The 23,589-nt window shown below is 46.4% G+C and overlaps 10 protein-coding genes across 10 annotated transcripts; 5 read left to right on the top strand and 5 right to left on the bottom strand.

Moving 5' to 3' along the window:
• Positions 1-2,625: 2,625 nt before the first annotated feature.
• Positions 2,626-3,131, top strand: TrAtP1_012357 (uncharacterized protein; the record flags this gene model as incomplete). Its single annotated transcript, XM_014090249.1, has 2 exons — positions 2,626-2,939; positions 3,005-3,131. The coding sequence occupies 2 exons, from the start codon at positions 2,626-2,628 to the stop codon at positions 3,129-3,131; spliced, it is 441 nt and encodes a 146-aa protein (XP_013945724.1).
• A 1,352-nt stretch (positions 3,132-4,483) lies between these two features.
• TrAtP1_012356 (uncharacterized protein) lies at positions 4,484-6,246 on the bottom strand (the record flags this gene model as incomplete). Its single annotated transcript, XM_014090250.1, has 5 exons — positions 4,484-5,155; positions 5,222-5,464; positions 5,529-5,740; positions 5,814-6,084; positions 6,154-6,246. 5 exons carry the CDS (start codon positions 6,244-6,246, stop codon positions 4,484-4,486), a joined length of 1,491 nt encoding a protein of 496 aa, XP_013945725.1.
• A 1,792-nt stretch (positions 6,247-8,038) lies between these two features.
• Positions 8,039-9,584, bottom strand: TrAtP1_012355 (uncharacterized protein). Its single transcript, XM_014090251.2, has 4 exons — positions 9,354-9,584; positions 9,186-9,295; positions 9,009-9,120; positions 8,039-8,948 (listed from the first exon to the last, which is right to left on the bottom strand). The coding sequence occupies exons 1-4, from the start codon at positions 9,527-9,529 to the stop codon at positions 8,201-8,203; spliced, it is 1,146 nt and encodes a 381-aa protein (XP_013945726.1). The 5' UTR covers positions 9,530-9,584; the 3' UTR covers positions 8,039-8,200.
• A 256-nt stretch (positions 9,585-9,840) lies between these two features.
• TrAtP1_012354 (uncharacterized protein) lies at positions 9,841-11,186 on the top strand. The gene is made up of 3 exons (XM_014090252.2): positions 9,841-10,496; positions 10,558-10,650; positions 10,721-11,186. The coding sequence occupies exons 1-3, from the start codon at positions 10,042-10,044 to the stop codon at positions 11,154-11,156; spliced, it is 984 nt and encodes a 327-aa protein (XP_013945727.1). The 5' UTR covers positions 9,841-10,041; the 3' UTR covers positions 11,157-11,186.
• Positions 11,187-11,750: 564 nt separating this feature from the next.
• Positions 11,751-11,954, bottom strand: TrAtP1_012353 (uncharacterized protein; the record flags this gene model as incomplete). The annotated part of the gene is made up of 1 exon (XM_014090253.2): positions 11,751-11,954. One exon carries the CDS (start codon positions 11,952-11,954, stop codon positions 11,751-11,753), a length of 204 nt encoding a protein of 67 aa, XP_013945728.2.
• Positions 11,955-13,376: 1,422 nt separating this feature from the next.
• On the top strand, positions 13,377-14,667 carry TrAtP1_012352 (uncharacterized protein). Its single transcript, XM_014090254.2, has 2 exons — positions 13,377-14,165; positions 14,230-14,667. The coding sequence occupies exons 1-2, from the start codon at positions 13,721-13,723 to the stop codon at positions 14,538-14,540; spliced, it is 756 nt and encodes a 251-aa protein (XP_013945729.1). The 5' UTR covers positions 13,377-13,720; the 3' UTR covers positions 14,541-14,667.
• Positions 14,668-15,881: 1,214 nt separating this feature from the next.
• On the bottom strand, positions 15,882-16,631 carry TrAtP1_012351 (uncharacterized protein; the record flags this gene model as incomplete). The annotated part of the gene is made up of 3 exons (XM_014090255.2): positions 15,882-16,034; positions 16,111-16,434; positions 16,530-16,631. 3 exons carry the CDS (start codon positions 16,629-16,631, stop codon positions 15,882-15,884), a joined length of 579 nt encoding a protein of 192 aa, XP_013945730.2.
• Positions 16,632-17,453: 822 nt separating this feature from the next.
• On the top strand, positions 17,454-19,058 carry TrAtP1_012350 (uncharacterized protein; the record flags this gene model as incomplete). The annotated part of the gene is made up of 1 exon (XM_014090256.1): positions 17,454-19,058. One exon carries the CDS (start codon positions 17,454-17,456, stop codon positions 19,056-19,058), a length of 1,605 nt encoding a protein of 534 aa, XP_013945731.1.
• A 1,056-nt stretch (positions 19,059-20,114) lies between these two features.
• TrAtP1_012349 (uncharacterized protein) lies at positions 20,115-23,480 on the top strand. Its single transcript, XM_014090029.2, has 5 exons — positions 20,115-20,495; positions 20,572-21,342; positions 21,406-21,828; positions 21,893-22,301; positions 22,357-23,480. Exons 1-5 carry the CDS (start codon positions 20,368-20,370, stop codon positions 22,822-22,824), a joined length of 2,199 nt encoding a protein of 732 aa, XP_013945504.2. The 5' UTR covers positions 20,115-20,367; the 3' UTR covers positions 22,825-23,480.
• On the bottom strand, positions 22,931-23,311 carry TrAtP1_012348 (uncharacterized protein; the record flags this gene model as incomplete). Its single annotated transcript, XM_014090258.2, has 1 exon — positions 22,931-23,311. The coding sequence occupies one exon, from the start codon at positions 23,309-23,311 to the stop codon at positions 22,931-22,933; it is 381 nt and encodes a 126-aa protein (XP_013945733.1).
• Positions 23,481-23,589: the final 109 nt, after the last annotated feature.

Here is a 23,589-nt window from a genome sequence, read left to right as displayed (position 1 = left end):
CAATAGAGGTCGTTAATGTTGTATTATCTTGGAAGTTAGAAATGAAAGAAACCCTCAACCTGGCAACAGGATCCTACAGTTCTTATATATCTGTTGGTTCGGTCGTTTAACGCGGCTTATTGCAGCTTCAAACCTAAATCCTTTAAATCCTCCGCCACTACAAAGTGCATGAGACGCCAAGCACCTTAGTTTATAAAACCCAGAGCTAAGTCTGTGCTTATAGGCCACTTAAAAGGCTCTATTATAATTAAGCCACCCTTGAGAGAAGTGCTTACTCCAAGTCTCTCCATACTCCGCAAGGCGTCTTAGCCATAGAGGCTTGTGTGCTGTCAACCGTATACGTATAGTTTCGGAACCGTCAATTTCCGCGGCTGTAGGGCTGCATGCATACATGTAGTTTAGAGCTACGATGTTTACACTAAGTATGGAAGCTTACGTCAGGAAGCTATTCATATCACATTCAAGATCCGCCAACTGCAGCGCCTTGTGCTATTTTCTCATTCAAACGGCGATTTATTTCCCTATTGCAGTCTAGTCTAGTAACTCCTTAGGAATCAGCAAGGTATAGTGATCCGTATGAAATGCGGAGGTATAAACGGTGAATTCGAAATCGGGGCATGGGGCTTATGATCGGATCGTGCGGAAAGTATACCGCGACACCCGCTATACGAATCAATGCTCCTATTTAAATGGCAAGCTCCTTATGGGAGGCCGACTATCCGTATATATCTCACGCGCCAGTCCTTAGGTGATATACTAGGAGCCCTCCTGTAGCAATATGCTTACATGTAATGGAGAGGTATGTCAAAAGTGTCACGAAATACAGCATGGTGATAAGGTTTGCTTATTAAATACTATTTCCTATCGCGCATCTCGCTTTAACATTTCCATAGTCTGACTAGAATATTGACATTTCCTACAAAGAGGTACAAGGCAGGCTTTGAGAAATAACTGTTAGCATCCTGCTAGTGATTATGGGGCCGCACGATGCCAAGCTCACTAATCTGACGTTGAGCGCCCAAAACTATGGCCTGAACGGCGAGTAAAGTACTAAGAAAGAATGTATGACGTACGAGTAACATTAAGAAGAGCCATACATTTGTAGCTGGAGCTGCAACTTGATCCTGATCGCGGTTTAGAGCAAGCTGTGGAGCAAGTTGCCCCTCTGATGCATAACGCTCAGGTCGATCCTGGCTAGCTCATCCTGACATAGGATTTCATAAGGAGAGATATAAAAGTCTGATCCATGAATTGCAGCTGATGGCAAACAATACTACAATACCCTCCTTTCATTTGATGCCCATGCGCTATTGTAATGAACAAATAAATAGTCTATATGAAGCACTGCCACAGGGCAAATGATACAAGACTCTGACAACTTCCTCGGAAAGCAAGAGGACCGCCACGGTTTTGTCCGCTGCTGATAAAGCCACAGGATACTGATATATTCACAATGCGGTGATTGATATGAACTCTTATGGAGCCTTTCAACTTCTAGAACATTGTTTATCCACGACAAGGGGGAAGTTGGGGGGAGAGGGCATTAGGAATAAGGAAGAAATATTCGCAGTATGGCGAAGGAAGATATTCCCTTGGAAATTTAGGACAAGACAAATGAAGAGACGGAATTGATCAATGAATAAGTTCAATGAGCCTTTGCCAATCAGAGACACGAGAGCGGTTAGGGAACGTATAAGATTAAAATTAATCGTGTAAGTATGAGAGAAACGTGGATGCTGTATGATCATGGCCTTTAGGCATTCATAGTTACAGGTATCTTAACTAAAAACGGCGCTTTTGACGTAGATCCGAAGCTAGGAAGAATCAAGAGTCTGTTTCTTTGGTGCCTGACCAATACGAGTCATAGGCATTGTGGATCTTGATTCGTATACGCCTTGCTACTTCATCAATGAGCTGGTTTTACAGTGGTTCGTACATCTTGTGATAGTATTGTAGAACGCGGGAAAGAGAGCTGTGATTGGTGAAAATACGGATACGTCCAAGGTAAAATCGTATTGCAGAAAAAGTACCTCTTGTCATTAAGGATGAATGACTTAGCGATTACTGATCAATGTAAAACAAAAATAATTAAATAATAAAAACATGATCGAGTTCTCTAAGCAATTGTATTACATCCAGCAACAGTGAAGTAGGTGGAAGGTGCTTCTCAAATTGCCTACATATCCGGCTTTCACAAGACCGGGGTATAAGCAATCTGTTCTGGTATAGGTGGAAATTCAGTTCAATAATAGTTCCAGATTCAGTGTCAAGGGTGTGCTAGATGACTACAACAGCATAGTAGTACTGCTAAAATTCGATGCGGTAATAGATGTGTCTTTACCCAACCCTCACCGATCTTTTCGTGCGACTTCGTATCGACCTGCAGATCTCAACTAGCAGCCATACGCATGGTTGGCAGCGCTCGTATTACTTTGAGACGTGTGCCGAAATTGCCGATAACCGGAACTTGCTCGTTACTCGATTTGGACGGAGACAATTCGAATACAGTAGCTGATATAAAGTAAGGAGCATATAAACAAAGCACCCTTCTTGTCAAAATCGCCACTTCAACAATCTGACGACAATTCGAAGCACGCGTCTGCAAAATTCCAGGTTTCACTCAAAATGAAGACTTCTGCTTTCGCCACGACTGTTTTTGCTAGCCTGGCTGCGGCTGCCTCCCCCTACTGGTACATCACCGAGCTTCAATCCCTCGATACCACTTCCTCCACGGGAGAGAGCACTCTTCAATTTACATTTGAAGATGCAAGCACTTCATTGGTTACGAATTGCTCATTTGTCAATGTCCCAGGATCTGGCCGCCCAGTCACCGTGTTGACTGCCACACCCTGCGAAAACCCGCAGGTGAGATATACTTATATCAAAACCAGCCAAAAGACTGGACAGGTCAACATCACCCTTCAGCATCTCAACGCAGCGTAAGTCCGAGTGATTTAAGCCCCAACCATGCATTTATATAGCTGACATTGCGTTTGACCACAAGTGGCAACCTCCAAGGAAACCAGTACGGACTTGGAATCGCCGACCTCGCTTGCCAAGAAGCACAAGGCGAAACAACCTGTTTTGCCGCGAACACTGAGATTATTCCTGGCCCTGAAACCGGCGCTTAAAGTCAAGTTGGATTAGAAGACTCTTGCTATGTATTTAGGAGCACAGCAGCACATAATGTCGAGGGATTGATGTTGTAGCAGACTAACTTTTTAGGGGATTTAGTGATTTGGTCGAGCTTCATGGAGTTAGCCTATTTTTGCTGCTTAATCGACTGATCGTTTTCAGAATCACAATGAATTATCGTGAAAGGATGTTACCTTAGATCATGTTGATGATTTCGGGTCTGGAGCCTTACTTAGGGAGATACGTCGATGGATGGCTGCTGCGATCAACGTATAGCGAGAAAGCAACTGAACAGCAAAGCACCACTTGTCTCGGTATCTGTATAACCGAACCAAGGGTTCAAATGAAAACATAAGAATATAATTCTACGTGACATTATTTATTAAACTATGCCCTACTATAACTAAGTAACAGGTAATTAAGATTTCAGGGACCCGCCGTATAACGCAAAGCTGCCATAATGTAATCTAGTCACACAGTACTCTTTCGTTCAGCTACACTTCACAATCATGTTTACTCAAGTCAATTTGCTCTAGCAGTCTGGTACAATTTTGTTGTGTCCTCTTCGGTTGCTATTCAACATGTTATTCTTTACCACAAGAGACACCGAGGATTTATTCGCCATCCTGATACTGAGAAGAGCACATTCGACCGTACTCTAAATGTATATGGATCTAGAGAAAAAGTTACATACACATGTACATATTCGTGAAATAAAGCAATTGGCTCGGCAGTTGAGCGCTAGATTTCTTCTGGACGTACAAAGAGCATACTTAAGGGGGCGACTAAGAGGATATTGAGTAGTGAATTCGTATTACTATGCACGGAGGAAAATTACAGGTACTTCAAAACGCAGGGCTTAGAACGGGAACTCGGAAATTCTTGCCCAATCCACTGTTTAGGCTATTACTCCGTGTCATGACTGCCGCAAAGCCGAGACCTGGCATCATTGACATGGGGCATTATCTAGCCGTAATACCCTACCTACATGTAGGCTTGTTGCATGCACTTTGCATCGACTTACCATAAACAAAGTTCGCAACACTATCTTCTCAACTTCGTGGATAATTAACGCTCATGAAGAGTTAAGTATACAACTCAACATGTAGCAGGAGTTTAAGAGAAGATCAAAGCGGCCGATATTTTGTTTTCTAGTCGACCTACTATCGATGAACCATTATTTAAATTGTCTATAATCAGAGTGTATCATAGCACAATAATATATCATGCTAAAGCACTATTCTAAACGTTTTTACCAATTTCCGCCATCACCCTGCTCACGTCATTGTTATACACGAAAAGCGTTTAAACACGTATCATTTGATCATCTCCCCGGCCTTCATTTGACTCATAGCTCATCTTTTTGTAGATGGCTCTTTTGCTTAAACTTCTCACCGCCCACACTACGCAAGCGGTAGGCTTTAGCAGCATGTCTGGGCACATGGACGTCAAAGCGGCCACCAGACTTGATCAGACCAACGCGCTCGCCAAACAACCGCGGATCCTCGCGCTTCAAACCCTCAGCGTAGGAGGTCTCGGTCGAATTATACCAGTTCAGCTTTTGTAGCTTCTGCTTTCGGGCTGAAGCACTGTCGGCGTCAAGGACAGCTTGGGCGTCCTCACTGCTCATAGCAGCACCAGTCTTGCCCCATAGATCATAGACAGCCCAGTCATTCTTGTTCTGAGGGGCAGTGCCGCCAACGCCATTCGTGAGGAAGATTTCCTCGAGCGTAGCACCCATGTCAAGGTCCTCGTCGGCGACGTTGAGGAAGATGAGGATCTGGTCTCCGTTTGCGAGAGGACCGCTCCAGATATGAGTCTCGCCGACACCCCACTCGTCCTTGGGAACGTTGAAGTTACGTCTGACACGCTGAACGGCACGGCCACGGGGATCTTGGTTGATGGCAATCACAGCCGGGTTGGTGACAATAGAAAGGTCGGAACCTGACCACTTGCGAAGATCGGTTCCAAGAAGGAGCGGCGCCTTCAGGGCTGCCCACATGGTGAAGTGAGCTTTGTACTGTTCACTGAAATTAGTCTTCCGTGCATCAATGTATGAAGATTTACAAGGAAACTGAAATCTCACCTCCTCCTCAGTCATACCACCATGACCAACTTCAAGCATATCGAGATCATTCCATCCTCCTGGAAGACCGCGGTCGATATAAGGAACGACTCGGTTAATGATGGCGAGAACCGAGCAGTGAGTGCCAGGAGCAATACAAGCCGGGTTAGCGGGATCATTGCAAGAGCATAGATCATCTGGTCGGGCAAAAGAGTCGTAGATGTCTCCGAAAATGCGCCAAGAGTTACCAATCGACGCAGCCCACTGTGTTGTTTCAACGCGTCAGTATCAATAAGTGGCAAGTGCTGATCAACGTGATGAGCCTTACACTGTATGAGTAGTCCTCACCCCAATTACAAAGACTGTAAAAGATGTTCTTGCCTGTGGCTTTGAGAGCTTCTGCCATGGCGTTGAAGCGCTCGAACGAAATGAGAGGAGTGCCGAAGCGACCCATGTGGTAGCAGTTGTCATATTTGAGATAATCAACACCCCAATCCGCAAAGCTTTGAGCGTCATCCTTTTCATGGTCCAAAGAACCAGCTGCAATGGTGTTAGAATTTGTTTCCATGTCTAGTTCTGGTACATTTGGAGTAGTAAAATGAAGGTATCTTACCATATCGTGCGCATGTCAATTCACCAGCGCTTGAGTACATGCCGAATAAGAAGCCTTGAGCATGCAAATCGTCTGCAACGGCAGCCATTCCGCGAGGAAACTTCTTCTTGTCTACAACCAGTTTACCCTTTCTATCGCGACCATCGGACCAACAGTCATCTAGGACGACATATCCGTATCCCAAGTCTTGAAGGCCGTACTCGGAGATGAGCTTCGCATGGTCAAGCAGCAAATGCTCAGAAACATCGCAGCCGAAGGAGTTCCAATTATTCTGTCGTGAGAATTAGTTATTACTCAATCAATACTTGACATCTCAAAGGTTTTGTAGAGAAAAGCTTACCCATCCCATCTGCGGGGTTCTAGCTAGACCATTGTCGATTGCCTCTACGACAGCCACAGAGGCTGCGACAACCAGCGCACTTTTGGACAACATTTTGTGCCTGCAAGACCAACTGGCGGTTTAGTCAAAATCAATACTTGATTGTAGTTCCAATTGACTTGTTGAACTGTTAATCTCATAGATATATGCTATATAAATAAAGAGACTTCAATCTACCTTGGACAGCTTCAGGCTCACCCCACCAAAGCCACCCATTTACTACTCCCCGCGATAAACGGAATCCTACTTTCCACATGCGGGGTTCTCTGGGGGTATTCCCATCTATTTGTCCGACCCCACGAGGTTTTCCGACTTCTCTATTCAACAGCTAACGGTAAAGTTTGACGACAATGGTCACGAGGAGCCAGTGGCTGATCGCTCATCGTCTGGAGAAATGTTCGGGAGATTGAAGGGCTCCACACGGATAAGGGATCCGAGTCCACGGAAAAGTAAGCCAAAGCTCGCACACCGAGCCAAGATTTTGGACATGGTTCGTGCAATGGAACTGGCCGTCTATCTTGGCATTATTGACCACGGGGAACCTTTTGGAATTTTGGTTTCGATTACGGGGATAAAGGACTTGAAACAGGGTTATGTGTAGATGAAATGGCTACACAGTGCCATGGGCATATGGCAACTTTGTCAAGCGGGAGGAAAAGAGGTGCATCTGTATCATTCATTTTTGATCAATTCTTTTCCATTAAAAACGATACATGTATACATATATATATATAAGACTATAAGTTAATATTTAGCTTCAATTCTATTTGATGTACTGCTTTTGTTAATTCTGAACCTACCTAGGACCGCTTTGGTGTGTTATCTGAATGACATATGTAGTTTGCTTAACCGCTTATTCGCATCAAATGAAAGGCAATTTTACTACATGTATTTATCAACTTTTGGTCTGTAATTGGCAAACTCACGTGTGGTAGCAGCCCACCGTAAATGTTCCATTGTTTTGGTGCATTCCAGACAGCGTTTGGTGAACATCTCATTTACAACTCTCTTCTGTTACACCCGAAGAGACAAGAAAAAGGCATCCACGTCGTACACAGATGGGCAGTAAACAGCAAATGACTGAGCTTCTTCGTGATATAGGTGCCAATTAGAAGATCGCTATCCATTGGCACTATAAATCGGGAACTTAAGCACTTGCATATGCAGGGACGGGAGATGGCACCGGAATACAGGAACCGTAGTGCGTGCATTCTCATATCTAAACATATGGTGTGGGAGTTTATGGTCATCATGATTGGTGGATAATATAGATATGGAAAAAAAGCTGATGCATAATCTCGAAGCAGTGCATCATTGCCAGAAGCGGAAACGCATACTCGTAAAGGTTGTGGGATTGGCTCACCATTCATGACACGGGAACTAGGAATATAGCTTGAAGCTGTTCGTCATCTATTGATGAGACGAATAGTATTATTTGCTATGGCTGGGTTAGGGCCAGCGATGACTTGGACTTGGAGAGACCTGCATGGATAGCTGGCATTAAAGAGGAATGGCTGTTAGACCTACAAAGTATTTGCTTGTCCTGCTCAGGATCTTTGGAGATGGAACAATGTCCTAAAGGGTCATCCAATATGCTGGCCATAGCAAAGCGGATACCATCTCCAACAAGCTTCCATTCCGACGCCCTTATATACAATTTAAAACATTCATTATCTAAATAAAGTTGCAAGTTTACTAACTTTAGAAAGCGTTCTTATTACCGATGTTTTGGATCGATGATAGCGGGGGAGGTCCACGCCGTCTTTTATCTTGTTCTTTGATGAGAACTTTTCTAATGTAACCACTTATTTAGTTGATCTTGATACTGTTTTATACAATATTCTATCGACATATGACATATGCAACATCGGATCAACTCAAGCTGGTAAACTAATGGCATTGCTTGAGCCCAACCGAAACACCTCTTACGAATGCTGCAGCACAACACCGTCTATCGAAACCAAGCACCAAGCACTTCTATATCCAAGTCAACATCTTCAAAGCCCAATTACCATTCCCTGATCTCGCCGTCTGGGCCCCTAAACGAGGGCGACTCCCATGGTACGCAATCTTTGGACAACTTCCGGATTGCCTCCTCATCTACCTCAATGCCCAACCCAGGACCTGAAAGCACCTTGATGTAACCGTCATCAACTTTCCAGACTTCAGGGTTCTTTATATAAGTTTCAATATCTTGCCCTGTGTTGTTATAATGGATTCCAAGGCTCATCTCTTGTATAGAGAAATTGGACGACACTGCGTCAACTTGCACATTTGCAGCCAAGGCAATCGGTCCCAAAGGACAATGTGGCGCTAGGGCAACATCGTATGTTTCGGCCATTGTTGCGATTCGCCTCAACTCAGAAATGCCCCCAACATGGCAAATGTCAGGCTGTAAGACGTCCACGCATCCCGCTTCTAAGTATGGACGAACGTCCCATCGACTGTAGAGACGTTCGCCGAGGGCAATAGGGCAACTGGTGAGTTGAGCTAGTTCTTTGATTCCACCAATGTTCTCGGGTAGTAGTGGCTCTTCAATGAAGAGAGGTCGATGCGGCTGGAGCAGAGCGGCCAGTTGCTTTGCCATTGGCTTGTGAACACGGCCGTGGAAGTCGACTGCGGCATCCATCCCAAGGCCTTTGACGACTTTTATCCTTCGCACTACATCATCAAGCACTGATGGCGAATCCAGCCAGCAAACATCCGCAGTTCCATTCATTTTGACTGCGTGAAACCCCTGCTCTTTGCGAGCTATTCTGTTTGAGATTATTAGCCTTGCTCGTGAATTTAACAAATTAATAAGATGTCCAGCTTACGCTTGTTGTTCAACTTCATCTGGGCGGTCACCTCCGATCCAGGCGTATACTTTGAGCTTGTGCCTCACTTTGCCACCAAGGAGCTCATATATCGGGACACCCAGTTTCTTGCCTAGAAGCTAGTCAGTATTATTCTCAAGCTCAAATTAATTTTCTTTAAATTAATAGCCATTTTACCTTTTAAATCCCATAAGGCGATGTCAATTCCAGAGAGTGCACTCATAAAAACAGGCCCGCCGCGATAGAACCCAGTGCGCCACGCCATTTGCCAAATGTGCTCGATCTCGCTGCGTTTGATAAGCACATTTCCTAATTTGTCCAAATGCCGAATCCGGTGAAACCTACTCAGCGTCGTGTCCTTTGAACTTCTCAAACCACGCATCTAAACATCCTTCAACTGCCTGTGTATGTCCTTCTAGGGATGCTTCGCCCCAGCCAACATTTCCATCTTCATCGGTGACTTTTACAAACAGCCACCGAGGCGGGACGCGAAAGTATTCCATAGACTTGATCCTCGTCATGATGAAATGTGCGGCAAGTTTGACCTAAACGATCCAGTCTGTCATGTGAATGAACGCAAGTTAAGATGACAATTTATTGCTCGTATGATTCGGATGTAATACAATACTTGTATATACGTATAGTAGCACCCACGGCGAGAAACCGAGGAGAAACATGCAAGACAATGTGGCCGCGGAGCTCCACCAATACCATGACGGCTTACCTGTTTGGGAGCAGAAACGCCTCCCCGCCGAGTGGAACACGAACCCCCCACCACTCCACAGCGCACGGAAAAGCAGAGAGGGGGATGAGGATCGAGTGGGGATGATGCCTACAATCCGGGAGAATGTAGCCCGAGTGCCATGGACCGATGATGGTCCGGTAGGAGAGTTATTTGAAGTGGTACGACGCTCTTCATGACGGAATGAGGGACAGTTGAACGGCTTGAAATATCTGGAATCTCCTCGACGGAAGCAGCAGCTTGGTGTTTACTGCAATCATATAGGAACATCTCACATATTCCAACAGCGCAATGGCCTCGCAGACGGCACCACCACCAGGGGTCTTTGTCCCCGTCCCTACTTTCTTCAAGCCTGCCGCGGATTCGAATGAGCTCGCCGAGCCCAAAGTCGACATCGAAACCCAGGTGGCTCACAGCGTCTACCTCGCCAAAGCCGGCATCACTGGACTGACCATCCTCGGATCAACAGGCGAGGCCATCCATCTCTCCCGGAAAGAGAGATCCGACCTTGTTGCCGGTGTGCGGGCCGGGCTCACAAAAGCTGGCTTTGAGAATTACCCGATAATGGCTGGGGTACTAACAAACGGCATTTCTGAAACCCTCGACTGGCTGGAAGACTACGCGGCAGCCGGAGCTCAGTGGGGTTTAGTCCTGGCGCCTGGCTATTTCGGAAAGGCTGTGAACCAAAGCAACCTTATCGAGTGGTTTACAACAATCGCCGATCGAAGTCCATTGCCAATTTTGATGTGAGTGTCCAGTCTCACATTTCATCATGTGTGTACAAGGATCTAATAGATGATTACTTAGATACAACTATCCGGGAGTTACCAATGGGCTTATCGCGGAACCGGATACATACAGAGCCCTAGCCAAGCATCCCAAAATCGTCGGATGCAAAATGTATGTGTTGTTTTTGATGTTGTTTTCCGCTTCATTTCCGAGCAATCTCTCTAACATGCGATGTGACTAGGTCGCATGGAGACGTGTCTTACCATGTCCAAGTATCCCTTGACCCTCAAATTGATCACACAAAATTCCGTGTCTTTAGCGGCTTTGGGCAACAGCTTGGGCCAATTGTTTTGTTTGGTGCCGCCGGAGTGATTGACGGGTTGGCAGCCTTCTATCCCAAGACCGTGGTCAGACTCATGAAGCTTGCGAACCAAGCATCATACCAAGAAGATGTTTTACAAGAGATCAGAAAACTGCAATTCGCTGTTAGCCGCGCCGAAGAGTTTATTGTCAGGTCTGGAATCATTGGCATTCGCGAAGGCATCATCCGTAACACTGGTTTGGGAGCATTTGAGGGAGGCAGACTACCGTTGAAAGGCAGACTGCCTGAGGCAAATTGGACCTCACTGCATCAATTGTATTTATCCGATATTGAGCAGATAGAGGCTACGTTGTAAATCTAGACTTTTCTACAGAGAATCGAGCCAGTTATTACAACTTTTAGTACTTGTCCTACAGCATTACTTGGTAGGAGTGCGCTTTGTGATGATGAGAAGCAAATTTACTTACCCCTGCTTCCGAAGAGATCTATTGACTGCGCGAGTTTACCTTTTATTGTTCATCCTATTCTTTGGTCAAGATTAAATTTCACGACATGCCTAACCGTACTGTTGACTCTGACTGTGTTGTTTGGATCTGCGGATTATCTTTGTGACTTTAAATAACTTGTACATGTTACAACAAGGCTGTTAAATCTATAAAGATCGGAAAAGAAGTACTATACTGAATATTAAATGGTTTCGGTCTGGCATACCCTAACCCTAAGGCTCTTCAACTCTAAGCGGTAAAATCGCATGGAAGTGAGCCGCAGCGATATCCATGCCCTGCACTCAAAGCTCCCTAAAAGTCAATGTTGTGGCATCCATCGGTGATCCTCCACATAAGAGCGTAAAAGTCGTAACTGCCCGGAGTATCTTCCTCGAAACTAATCTCAAGTCGGTCATCTTCTTGCCGCGGCCGTTTCCTTCTCCTATTACGTTCAAATTGGCTCACTAAACAAACTTCTGCGTGCCTGAAAAGCTGAAGTTTAGATCGCCAGAGTAAATGGATCCAGTGTTGTAGTCGGACAAAGTGATGAGTTGATAGGCGGGACCCTCTCCGCTAACTGTCATCGCGCTGGCAGCCATCTGGCCATAGAAGGCGGCGGCAGGCCCAGCGAGGGCGGCGATAACACCGACAATGGAAGTGACCTTCATTTTAAACTGTTCTACAAGAGGGCTTATAGAAGTCCCGGTGTAATGTAGTATACAAGGTAGTATAGAAGCGATTAACTGATGTATTGTTCAGGAAGTCCATATGCAGGTCTTATGGGTTATTTATCTTCAGGTATCAACAAATAGCACATTTAATACCAAGGCTCGCTATTTGAAGCTCAAACGATTCGACAATGCCTCCTTCTATTTAACATATCTTTGAAAGGTATCATGCACCTTCTTCATATGTCAAAGCGTCTTTGAGATTCATTCCGACTATACTTCTGTTAATTAAGTTGCTAAGTTTGAGACCACAAGACAATATTAGGAGACCTCAAAACAGAATCATAAACTTGCCTCTTTGTTTGCGTCTTACTCCGCTTGTAGCAACTGTCAACTGATGGTGTAAGGCGCTGGTTTGTTTGGTGGAAAAATTAGCTCATCGTACTCGCATATCGTTTAACACGGGTCGCTCCGCTATGTACTCATATAGGCAACCATGGTCTTACTCGAGTGTTATATGACCTTTTGATACCCACTGCTATATTAGTAGTAAACGATAAACGATCGCTTGGATCTTCGACGACGCGAAACTGTCCACGGCATGTGAATAAAGCCCGAGAGACTGTGGCAATGTGGCAGTTTGCCTTGCTCAGAACTCTTTTGTAGTATAAATTCTTCGAATTCTTCATTAGTGAAGCCAGACAGTCATACTATCAATGTGTTAAGCGCGAGGAACTATGATGAGTATTAGACAACTCGGCTCATATACGTACTGGTTTGTTCAACATTCTAAAGCTCATTTCAAGGTCAAGAATCTATTACAGGGTAATCGAGCTCATTGTGAATGCCCATTCCGAGTTCAATCAGATTCCCTGCTCACACGGGCGCTACATTTTCTCGAATCATTCAGGCAAGCATATGCGGTGTAATATGAGAAGAAATGAGAGTATTCTCGTATGTGGTTATGCACAAAAAGTTGATGGATTTTTCTCGTCCATAGTCTTGACCCTCATGGCTTCCCAAGCGCTCATGAACCAGCATTGGGCCGCGCGAGAGAAACGCCATGAAGCCGCTCTTTTATTTTATAATTATTGCGAGCTTTTCATCTAAAGTAGATTCAAATTTATTTGTTATGATATGATGCATGTGACTCAAAGCTTTTTTTTTTTTTTTTTTTTCTACACGAAATATCTTTAATAGAGCAAGTTTTCAGAGCGGTACAAATACGCACATATTCCAAATTGTTTATTATAATTCTATAATACGGGCTATACTCACAGATTCTATTTTTGCTGGTTAGTTCCGGAAGAGTACATGCCTACGTACATCAAGCTTTGCGCGCAGGAAAATGGCCGATGCCTGTACTGTTTCCGTCTCAAGCTTCAGACACCGTGAAGCGCTGCTTGTTCCGACACTTTAAATGGGCCGCGGGCTTTTATTAGCGGAAGAAAGCGAGTAGCCATCGTGTGCCGGAAACAGTGGAGCCTGCCCGCACTTTGAACTGAAGCCTCCGCATCGTGAACTTGATGAGCATCTAGCCTGTCGATTTATGGAGTATTGACGAACTCAGCGCCAAAGTCTTTCGAGATTTCATCCACTTGGCCGTAGTATATAGTCTGTTTGCGAGCAAAAGATACTGAGACAGGCCGGTCTTGCTCTTTCTTTGTCTTCTCTACAGCCAACTGCCTTTTGCCACACTGATTTGCTCGCAAAGATAGCTCAGCCGGTTATTTCGACCTCAGCAATCACACAAGAAGGGATATAAAATGGCTTTCGCAGGCAAGGTTTACGCCGTCACCGGGGGCGCAAGTGGAATTGGACTAGCTACGGTTAAGCTATTGGCTGAGCAAGGAGCTACTGTGTGCTTTTCGGACGTCAACACAACTGCTCTGGCTGCAGCCGAGACCTACTTGAAGGAGAAGGGGGCCAAGTTCTCAGCCACCAAGGTAGATGTATCAAAAAGAGCCGAAGTAGATGCGTGGATTGAAGGCATTGTCAAGGAATTTGGACAGCTGGATGGTGCGGCCAACATCGCTGGCATTATTGGCAAGCACCACTCTATTCACTCTATTGAAGAGCTGGAGGACGACGAATGGGACAAGATCATTGCAGTAAACCTTACGGGCTGTATGTATTGCATGAGAGCTGAGCTGAAGAATATCAAAGACGGCGGCTCCATTGTCAATATGGCTTCGATCCAAGGAATCACGGGTGAGTGGCTTGTTTAGTTATACTGCTCCGTTCTACACATCACCTAACTCTTGGTCACTAATAGGCCTGGGATTTCACGGAGGATATGGTGCGAGTAAGCATGGAGTCGTTGGCTTGACTCGGATAGCGGCAAAAGAGTACGGCAAGAGGGAAATCAGGGTCAATGCTGTGGCGCCCGGATCAATCTACACCCCAATGATGCAGGATTTTTGGGATAATAGCGGACGTCCAGCGGATGCCCCTTTTGATGACCCCACTGCATTCCAGAGGCAAGGAAAGCCAGAAGAGGTCGCAAAGGTTGTTCTATTCCTGCTGGGCTCAGACAGCACCTTTGTTAGCGGCAGTGTTTATTCTGTCGATGGTGCTTGGCTCTGACATTGATGTAGCATCAATATAGAACAAGTTTCACACTCAGCTTATTGAGCCCCAGCCCATACTCTTTTGAATATGAGATCACTCGTATTCCATTCTGATTAAAGTAAATCTTGAATGATAATCTGGTTAGTAGCGTTTCTATTTAGCTAACACTGATTGCTACTACGAGAATTTCAGAATCCTTCATTGAAATCAGGTGTAATTGGCAACGTCATTAACTTACCAGACCTTCTTCATTCATGGTTATTCTATCTCTATCTCTATATAAGTTCTACCCAATGCGAGGCAGCAAATATGAACATTTAGGGAATACTATCGATTACAATATTGATGATACTCTTATCATCTATCCTAGCCATCAGATACATAATGAAAACTGTAAACATCTTGACTTTCTCTTACTAGTGTAAACATCGTCCGAATATCTAATTTCTTTTCAGCTCGGATCAATATTCGGTAAGTAAGCCGCTCAAATGTCAAGAAAATTAATATAGCTGGAATTATCCGCTATGATGGAGTGAAACTATGGGATAATGTTATCACTGCTGTCAAAATAGAGTATTGATGTCGTATTCTGTTTGGTGGACAAATCTGTGACACCTTTTTCCGACGGAAATGCTGCTCTCTGTTGGCGGAAAAGACTTACCGTTCCCGGGAGCTTCAGACGACAGCCCATTTCAAGTTCGCCTAATTAGTCAAACGGCATGCTCTTCACGGAAAATGAGAGCTCTTAAAATGACTACTGGAATAGTTGTACCGTTTTGTCATATCCGGAGCAATGTATGATCCTTTACGAGGTAAAAATAGTAGATCTTATTTAGCTGCGAATTGGTTAAACGTGACACTCTTACAGGGATCTTGGAAAGCGTATTCTCCAGGCTGAAAATTTGTTGGAGAAGGAATTAGGTATGTTCACTAATGGCATGGGTATACGAGTATACGTACAAAGGCAGCGGCAGGATGCTAAATGATCACACAAACCTTTACATATTTGAGATCATCGAGTATAATTGGGGTAAATCATAAATACCTTTGAGTGCTTCTGTATTGTAATATGACAGGCAACTTTACGTTGGAGCCCAAGCTGCCAAATTCTTGCTTGCTCTAACACCATTGGATTGATGGCCTCCAGTACCTACTAAAGAAGCATGCATCGGTCTTGTTTCCCGTAAACGGCTTACTGCTCTTATTCTAGCGTCTCGCATTATACTAGGACATTTCAGTGTATATAATGATTACATTCAGTCAAGACACGATGAGAATAAGCCACCACTATCGCCATTTGTATACTCCGTATGGTTCTTTACAACTATTTTACTGTTTCTCTGTATTCTTTTACCACTATGTCATTTTGTTTAGACTCAAGAAGATGCCCCAAAACAGTCCAGCTACACTGCCAACTAATTGTCGGTAGTCAAACGGTACCACGCTCAAATTCAAGAGACCAATAATTGGCCACACGCGATATCCTGCAATTAGCATAGGCCAGAAATCCTGCGCATCGATCGTTAGCTTCTCCTTGACCTCCCCACACAAGAATGGCAAGCTTGTTAAAGGTGGAGTGACCTACCTTTTGGACATTGTTCCAAATCTGGCTGTTACTCTGAAATGTCATGCCACCCATGAGGTAGATGAAAGCCACCGTATTGATGGGTGCACTAAGTGACTGATCCAAGAGAAACTTGACCGCCGTATTAGTTAAGCTTAGACGATCTTTCACTGTGCCTTTGTCTTGCTTTTGCGACGGTTTCAAGTCAGATGATGATCCGTTTATTGGCTTTCTGGATGGCCATTTGCGCTCTAAGAACTCTTGCCATTTGTAATTTGGTGGCGTAACAAGAGCTGTGTATACTACAAACCGCAGTATTGACTCTAGTTCGACTTCTTGGAAAGACTTTTTGTTGAGTGGCAATTTTAGCACCCAATCAAGTAGCAATTGTAGAAAAGAGGCGAATCAAACAGATCGTGTAAATGGGGGTGTCAACGAACCTTGGTTCTATAAGCCGTAATGCCCTGAGCACACACTCCAGAAAAGCCGTTGAGCAAAGTAGCTTGGAGAGTCGCTTCCGCAACCTTGGAATCCAACATCATGGTGGAAAACCTTGGTGGTACCGATCGATAGTCTGCTGCTCAATACAAAGTCCCAACGGTAATGCCTGCGATGCAATGAAGCTATTTGAACGCCACCACCGGATAAGCCAGTTTCGGCGGCAAAAGATATCCGTCAGACTAAGAATCATCACCGCGGGCCGGATTTACTCAATCGCTAAACAACAGTCGTTAGCATCTAGCCAAGAGTGACATCTTTCGGCACCTTCCTGGATAGAAACAGAGCGGGCTACTCCGTAGTTGAGCTTTTAGCGCCGAAGCTGAAGCCAAAACCCCAGGCCACGAGGCTCTCATGGGTGCCATTCCAGGATTCTGGACGGCCGAAAGCCGGCATTACCCCGCGTCAAGGTTCCATGCTACACGAAGGAGAAATGCTCGGGAGTTGGCAAGCGACTTGTCGGCGAGGCACGAGAGTCTTGTTAGTCTGAAAAGCTGTCTGGACGGATCGCTGATCCGCAAAAGGCTCGCCATTGTGGGGGTTAGCCGATTGTGGGGTATGGGGAGTCTGGATCTCACCATGTTGCTTAGCAAGGGGTCAAACAGGGCCAAGTCCTTGGAGACAGGGCGTTTACACTTGTTCATGGTGGTGGTCATGCGGGCGAGGCAATCTATAAATTCTACCGGCCTGGGCATCTCTAGCATTGCGACAGTCGATCGTCACAGGGCGAGACGAAACACTTCAGAGTAGTTATAAAGAGGCCCCTTGGACGCCTTGAACGGCCGTCAACTCTTCTTATTCTTCTTTTGTATCTTCACAGCTGCATTGCCTTATCAGACCTCCACACCCTCCTGTCGATCTTCAACATGGAGAAGGCCGCCGTGTCCACTCTCCACGAGGAGAGCCTCCCCGTTGGGGCTGGGGAAAAGGCCACGATCAACGAGATCGCAGACAACGCGAGGCTGGCTGCCGAGGCCGAGCACGAGCTGTCACCGCTTAAAGCCGTCCGACGATATCCCAAAGCTGTTCTTTGGTGTCTTCTCATCTCCATGTGCGTCATCATGGAAGGCTACGATACTAGTTTACTCAGTAACTTCTACGCCTATCCGGAATTTGCGAAGCGATATGGAGAATTCAACGAAAAATCTGGCAATTATCAACTGTCAGCGCCATGGCAAGCCGGCCTTGGTAACGCCTCGGGCGTGGGATCCTTCTTCGGAACCCTCCTCAATGGCTACCTCGTCCACCGGTTCGGGCACCTGCGGGTCATCACTGGCGCGCTCATTTCCCTCACCTGCTTCATCTTCATCGTATTCTTCGCTCCCAACAACAAAGTCCTGGTCGTTGGCGAGTTCCTTTGCGGTTTCCCCTGGGGAATTTTCGCGACAACAGCCCCAGCCTATGCGTCCGAAGTGTTGCCTATGGCGCTACGAACCTACCTCACCAGCTGGACGAATATGTGTTTTATCATTGGACAATTGATTGCGTCCGGTGTTTTGGCAGGATTGGTGAACAACACCACACAGTGGTCGTACAGAATCCCCTTTGCTATCCAATGGTTCTGGCCAGTTGTCTTGGGACCTATTCTTTTCTTTGCCCCTGAGACCCCGTGGCATCTTGTTCGGGCAGGAAACATCGACGAAGCAAAGAAATCACTGAAGAGACTGCGTCCCAATGATAGTGACGAGGAGCTGCAAGAAAGTCTTAACTTGATTATCTATACCAACAATCTCGAGGAACAACTGTCTGTCGGAACCTCATACTGGGACTGCTTCAAGGGATTCGAGTTGCGTCGAACTGAAATATCTTGCATGTGCATGGTTGGCCAGGTTCTTTGCGGCATTTGCTTCGCGTACAATTCCACCTATTTCTTCCAGCAAATTGGGTTGACCTCTACACAAACCTACCACCTCAATGTTGGCGGTACTGGCATGGCCCTATTTGGAACCCTTGTGTGTTGGTTTTTCATCATGCCCAACTTTGGCTACCGAACCACATACTGGGTAGGAATGGGCGGCATGTGCGCTATTCTCATCATCATTGGCGGCTTAAACGTCCATACCAACGACAAGTCTGTAGCCATGGCACAAGCAGTTCTTACACTCATCTGGACTCTCATCTTCCAACTGTCTGTCGGCCAATTGGGATGGGCTCTCCCTGCCGAACTCGGGTCAACCCGTTTGCGCCAAAAGACAATCTGCCTTGCCCGAAACTCATATGCCATTACTGGTATCGTTGCAAATGTTCTGCAGCCTTACTTTATGAACCCAAGCGAATGGAACCTCAAAGGTTACACCGGGTTCTTCTGGGGCGGAACTGCTTTTCTCATGACCGTATGGGCCTATTTCCGTCTCCCTGAATCCAAGGGGCGCACTTATGAAGAGCTCGACATCCTATTCGCTAGGAGAGTTTCGGCCCGGAAGTTTGCCAAATACAGAATCGACGCTTTCAATGAAGATGTGTTGGCATAGACGTTTCATACTATTTAAAGAGGCAAGGATGACTGGGTAACGTCAGCTTGACTAGGCTTCGAAGTGGAGAAGACGCCTTGACAGTTTTGAGGATGTTGATTATTTCATGGAACGTACGGGCGCCAGCAAGTTGCAGATGTTCGGTTGTTATTTTCGCCGCTTACAATGCCGCTCCTTGCCTGCAAGGGTAGGTAATCAAGGATCCCGCAGCGCTGTTAGGATACAGCAGTATAGGCCTACATAACTTGGTAGTTCGAAATCTAATGAGACTTATTTAATTGCATCTTGCAAATCATCTGCGATTATAATAAAGCACACAGCTAAGTCGAGGAGATTTTTGAGACGTGAGATGTCTGTTTGAAAGCAACTGAAGATAGGAAAACGCTGTGAGGCATAGAACAGGTCTCGGCAGTTCCGCTTGACTTACCGATACCTCAACTAGAGTATACCTATGACTACAAGGTGTAAGATTGTGCTTATTTCTTACATATTTCTCCGTACCTAGTATTACGTAGCATAGTACTATTGACTCGGTATTCTAGTCTGATCGTACGTCCTTGAATCGCTTTGCAACCCTTGTAACATGGGTAAGCGTCGCATCAGACTATTACAGCCACCACCTTGCGACATTGAGTTGTCAAGTTGTCAGGGCTATTCTTCATACCCGTATTACATAGGAGGATGGGATATGCTTCCTACGTTAATTAGGATTTATTGATAGGCGTTTTCTTCCTTGAAATGGCTACAGTATGCCACATCAAACGTCAGCCAGTACGTAGAAACACGGTTCGCCTTCATCTTTGGCGGCACATCCTCGCGAATCCGGTGATACGGGAAGAGCCCATAAAACGGCCGAGGCCAAGGTTCCGCCCCCCATCCCATCTTTATGTTAGGGGCTAATGCCCTGCCAAAGCGCGGGGAATCAATGCCGCCGGTTTAACATCATTGGCTTCTTCGAGTTTACAGGCCCTGCCTATGCCTTAGTTGGCGCGAGGTTGCTAGGAAAACCGCAAGTTATGGAGCGTCGTAGACACATAGTCGCCCGCTAGGGGCCAACGAACCTATTGTTTACGGCTAGGCTCGTGTCCATTCTCGCATTTGTTTGTGGCTAAAGAACGTTCGATTTTGCGAGGTGATTTGCCAGGTGCATTTTGTATAAACTTACACAGTGTCTTTGAAACAGCAGCTTCTGACCACATTCCCGGCCCGCTCATCTCCCGGCAGCAGTGTCCAATGCATAGCCGTCCTTCTCCGCGTCCATGTCCCGGAAGTCAATCCTGTTCGGATATCAAAACTGAGCATAACTAACATGGACGGGTACACGATATCCGTTGCCGATACGGGCGCACAACCGTCAACGCCTTCGCGGCAGACGAGCAGAGACCTCAGAGACTCGAAGCGGATGCGGGTGACGCGCGCCTGCGATAGGTGCAAGAAGTGAGGCTCGCTTGATGCCCCCTTTTGCGTGTCTCAAGACGCATCCACTGACTAAATCCTTTGCATCGCCATATAGGAGGAAGATTCGCTGTACTGGATTGCAGCCCTGTCGGCTGTGCATTGAGGCCAATACAAACTGCACATACGACGCTGCATACACTCGGGGGAGGCACGGCGCGGTGGTGCCTCGTAGAAGCAGCCGCGCCTCTCCGCCATCACAGCCGTCACAACACAGCAGCCAGCATGAGCGCCAGACGTCGGACTCGGTGCGCTGGCATGCTGCTAACCAGCAGAGTCCTGTGCCATCCGGCCGACATCAGCGCCTCAATGACGAGCCTCCGGAGCCTTATCCAGCCCTCGGAGACCCCACACAGCCCGGGACTGAGCCGTTATCTCGGGCCTCTCCTGAGCCTGTGCAGACCGATCTTGAGGGCCACTACGTCGGCCCATCCTCCGGAGTCTCGTTTCTGCTCAGGATTCAAAAGAGGCTAGATCAGTTTGTGTCATTCCCGCAAGGATCCTCCATCTTCACCTTTGGCGACGTGCCGCTGCCGTACCTGGACTCGCTGCAGAATGAGGCGCCGTACTTTGATCCGACGCTCTACATGATGTTGTCCAGAAGCGAGACTACGCGCCTTGTTCAGAGGTATTTCGACTTTGCCGTGCCTGTCGACAGATTTCTTCACCAGCAGACCGTTGAGATGTGGCTTGAGGAGCTGTATGAGACCAAGGGGAAGATGCATAACAGAGAGGATGCGTCCATCCGGAAAGCCGTCTTGTTCATGGTATTTGCGCTTGCTCAGGCGCATATGAGCCAGAGACCAACATCTGATGACGCTGATGTGAGGTATGGCTATTTTGTAAACCGACATCAAACTGGCATCTTGTATGACTGCTGACTCTTCTTCAGTGTCCGGTATTTTCTTGCAGCACACCAGCTTCTATCGAGTGAGAAAGGAGCTATCCGTCTGGAGAGCATTCAGGCCCGACTGCTGCAATGCCTCTGGCTGTTATCAGAGTCACGAATCAACCATTGCTGGAACCTCTTTGGAACCGCTGCGCGCCTTGCATATGCCATTGGCCTACACCGGAAGCGGCATGCTGATCGTATCGACCGCATCGAGGTAGAATGCCGGAGAAGGACATTTTGGAGTGCTTATGCTTTAGACAACTACCTCAGCATGGCATTGGGAAGGCCGCGCACGTTTCATGATGATGACATTGATCAAGAGCTTCCATCTTGTGTAGACGATCACCAGATTTATGCCGATCACGTCAACCAAGACAGCACCCTCGGACAATCGGTAATGTTGGGGCCGGTGGCCTATGCCAAGTACTAAACCCCCCTTTATTGAGCTTCGAGTCGTCGAAAGCGTCAAGACTAATTATTGCTATAGGATGTCTCGAATTCTGAGCATGATTCTTCGGAACGTCTACTCCATTCACGCAACGTCGCGTGATGACAAACACGCATTTGCGACCATACATACCAAGGAGCTTGTTGAGTGGCGAGAAAACGTTGCTCATTTTCTCGATCCCGTGACCCATATGCCTCTGATACCCATCTTCCAGCGCCAGAAGAATGTCCTCAATCTGGCATACTGGCATACTATGATCCTCACTCATCGACCCTTTCTCTTGCGAAACTTTGCAAATCTGCAGAATGGCAGCAGGCCAAGACGTGACGATCGCGAGTTCGAATCTCGCATCGAGCAAAGTGTCAATGAATGTCTGCAGGCGGCTACGAATATCACCAGAACGGTTAACGATATGTACCAAGGAGGACAGCTTTTCCGAGCATATTGGGTATGTCGCGAAGAATCTCGCACTATCAAAAAGCAATGCTAATACATCCACATAGTTCACATCATATTTCGCCTTTTCAGCTGCAGTCATACTGTATGTTTACACAATTCAGAAAAGCAATGAGCCCGAGGAAATATATAGTGGCTACCTCTCGGCTGCAACTCGGTGCCAAGATCAGCTCTCTAATCTCGCAGAAGACGGATCTTTAGTCGCGAGATACTGTTTGGTGCTGGAAGAGCTGCGCCTCGAAGCCCTAAGGCAAACAAAGCAAGGCCGAAACTATGCACGATCGCCAACACAGAAACAAGTCGCCTCGTTACCGAATAACACGAATGGCACTGACGCATTTGAAACTGCCGGTGACGGGATAGGCGTGGCGGACCTCGGAGCCGGTATGACGGATATGGGTGGCATTGGCGATATATACGTGACGCCCACCGACTCTCTCGCCGAGATGACTGGGTGGGCTCAGTTTGATGCCATGGTCAGTGTTTCGATGGATGGATTCTCACTGAATATTTAATGGAGCCATATACGCCGTGTCATCACTTCAATTATGGTCAACATGTCTATTATGCGAACGAAGCAGTAATATCCCCCTTTCACACAACTTCCAAAGCCAGCGCCAATCAATTCTTCGATCTCACAACCACTTCCTTGATCCACTCAATCCTCCCATCTTCCGCAACCTCCGCAAACATAAAAGTCTCGGCAGGCAGCCCAGTTCCATCCTGCAACGTCGTCTTCGATGCGTGCCGCTCCGCAAGCTGGTTTCCATCACGCAGAAATTGCACCGTCGTGAGCTCGACAACTAGATTCATTTCGCGCAAGCGGCGCATATGCGCTACAAAGCCATTAAAGTCGTGATGTTCGTCTACAGCGTCGAATTGAAACGAAGGGGTGAAAATTTTTGCCAAATCAGTTTCGGTTTCTTCAGGCTTCCCAGAAAAGAGGCTCCTGAGGGTCGCTTGATATGTTTCAGCGCTGTCGGCAAAGGTAGCTCGAGTCATGATGAATATTGAATGACATAAAAATTATGTTTTAATTTGTGTCTTGTCTTATCAAGTTCTAAAGTGTGATGAGTCTGCAGGAACAGTTCATTCTCTTTATGTGTGGCGCGAATGTCGCTGCCTGAAGTATTCGTCACCAACTACGGCATTTGTATATACCTCTTCGTGGATGGATCTAAGGAAGATCAAGAAAATGCTATATCAAAATTTTACTGCCTAAATCAGGCTACAAAAATGGTGATTGCGTAATTTTTCCTGAGAATTTCCAATGAATCGAT

Source organism: Trichoderma atroviride, chromosome 7 (genome assembly GCF_020647795.1).
Source record: "Trichoderma atroviride chromosome 7, complete sequence".
NCBI classification, from domain to species: Eukaryota; Fungi; Ascomycota; class Sordariomycetes; order Hypocreales; family Hypocreaceae; genus Trichoderma; species Trichoderma atroviride.
This window is presented reverse-complemented; position numbering and strand designations above follow the sequence as displayed.

Excerpts from the sequence above, each read along its gene's own strand:
- TrAtP1_012352 (XM_014090254.2), top strand. The coding sequence starts at position 13,721 with ATGGCTTTCGCAGGCAAGGTTTACGCCGTCACCGGGGGCGCAAGTGGA. Across the intron at positions 14,166-14,229 it reads TTCGATCCAAGGAATCACGG|GCCTGGGATTTCACGGAGGA; the intron begins GTGAGTGGCTTG and ends GGTCACTAATAG.
- TrAtP1_012354 (XM_014090252.2), top strand. The coding sequence starts at position 10,042 with ATGGCCTCGCAGACGGCACCACCACCAGGGGTCTTTGTCCCCGTCCCT. Across the intron at positions 10,497-10,557 it reads AGTCCATTGCCAATTTTGAT|ATACAACTATCCGGGAGTTA; the intron begins GTGAGTGTCCAG and ends ATGATTACTTAG. Across the intron at positions 10,651-10,720 it reads AAAATCGTCGGATGCAAAAT|GTCGCATGGAGACGTGTCTT; the intron begins GTATGTGTTGTT and ends CGATGTGACTAG.
- TrAtP1_012355 (XM_014090251.2), bottom strand. The coding sequence starts at position 9,529 with ATGACGAGGATCAAGTCTATGGAATACTTTCGCGTCCCGCCTCGGTGG. Across the intron at positions 9,121-9,185 it reads CGCCTTATGGGATTTAAAAG|GCAAGAAACTGGGTGTCCCG; the intron begins GTAAAATGGCTA and ends ACTAGCTTCTAG. Across the intron at positions 8,949-9,008 it reads GATGAAGTTGAACAACAAGC|AATAGCTCGCAAAGAGCAGG; the intron begins GTAAGCTGGACA and ends AATCTCAAACAG.
- TrAtP1_012349 (XM_014090029.2), top strand. The coding sequence starts at position 20,368 with ATGGACGGGTACACGATATCCGTTGCCGATACGGGCGCACAACCGTCA. Across the intron at positions 21,343-21,405 it reads TCTGATGACGCTGATGTGAG|TGTCCGGTATTTTCTTGCAG; the intron begins GTATGGCTATTT and ends ACTCTTCTTCAG. Across the intron at positions 22,302-22,356 it reads AGCTTTTCCGAGCATATTGG|TTCACATCATATTTCGCCTT; the intron begins GTATGTCGCGAA and ends ACATCCACATAG.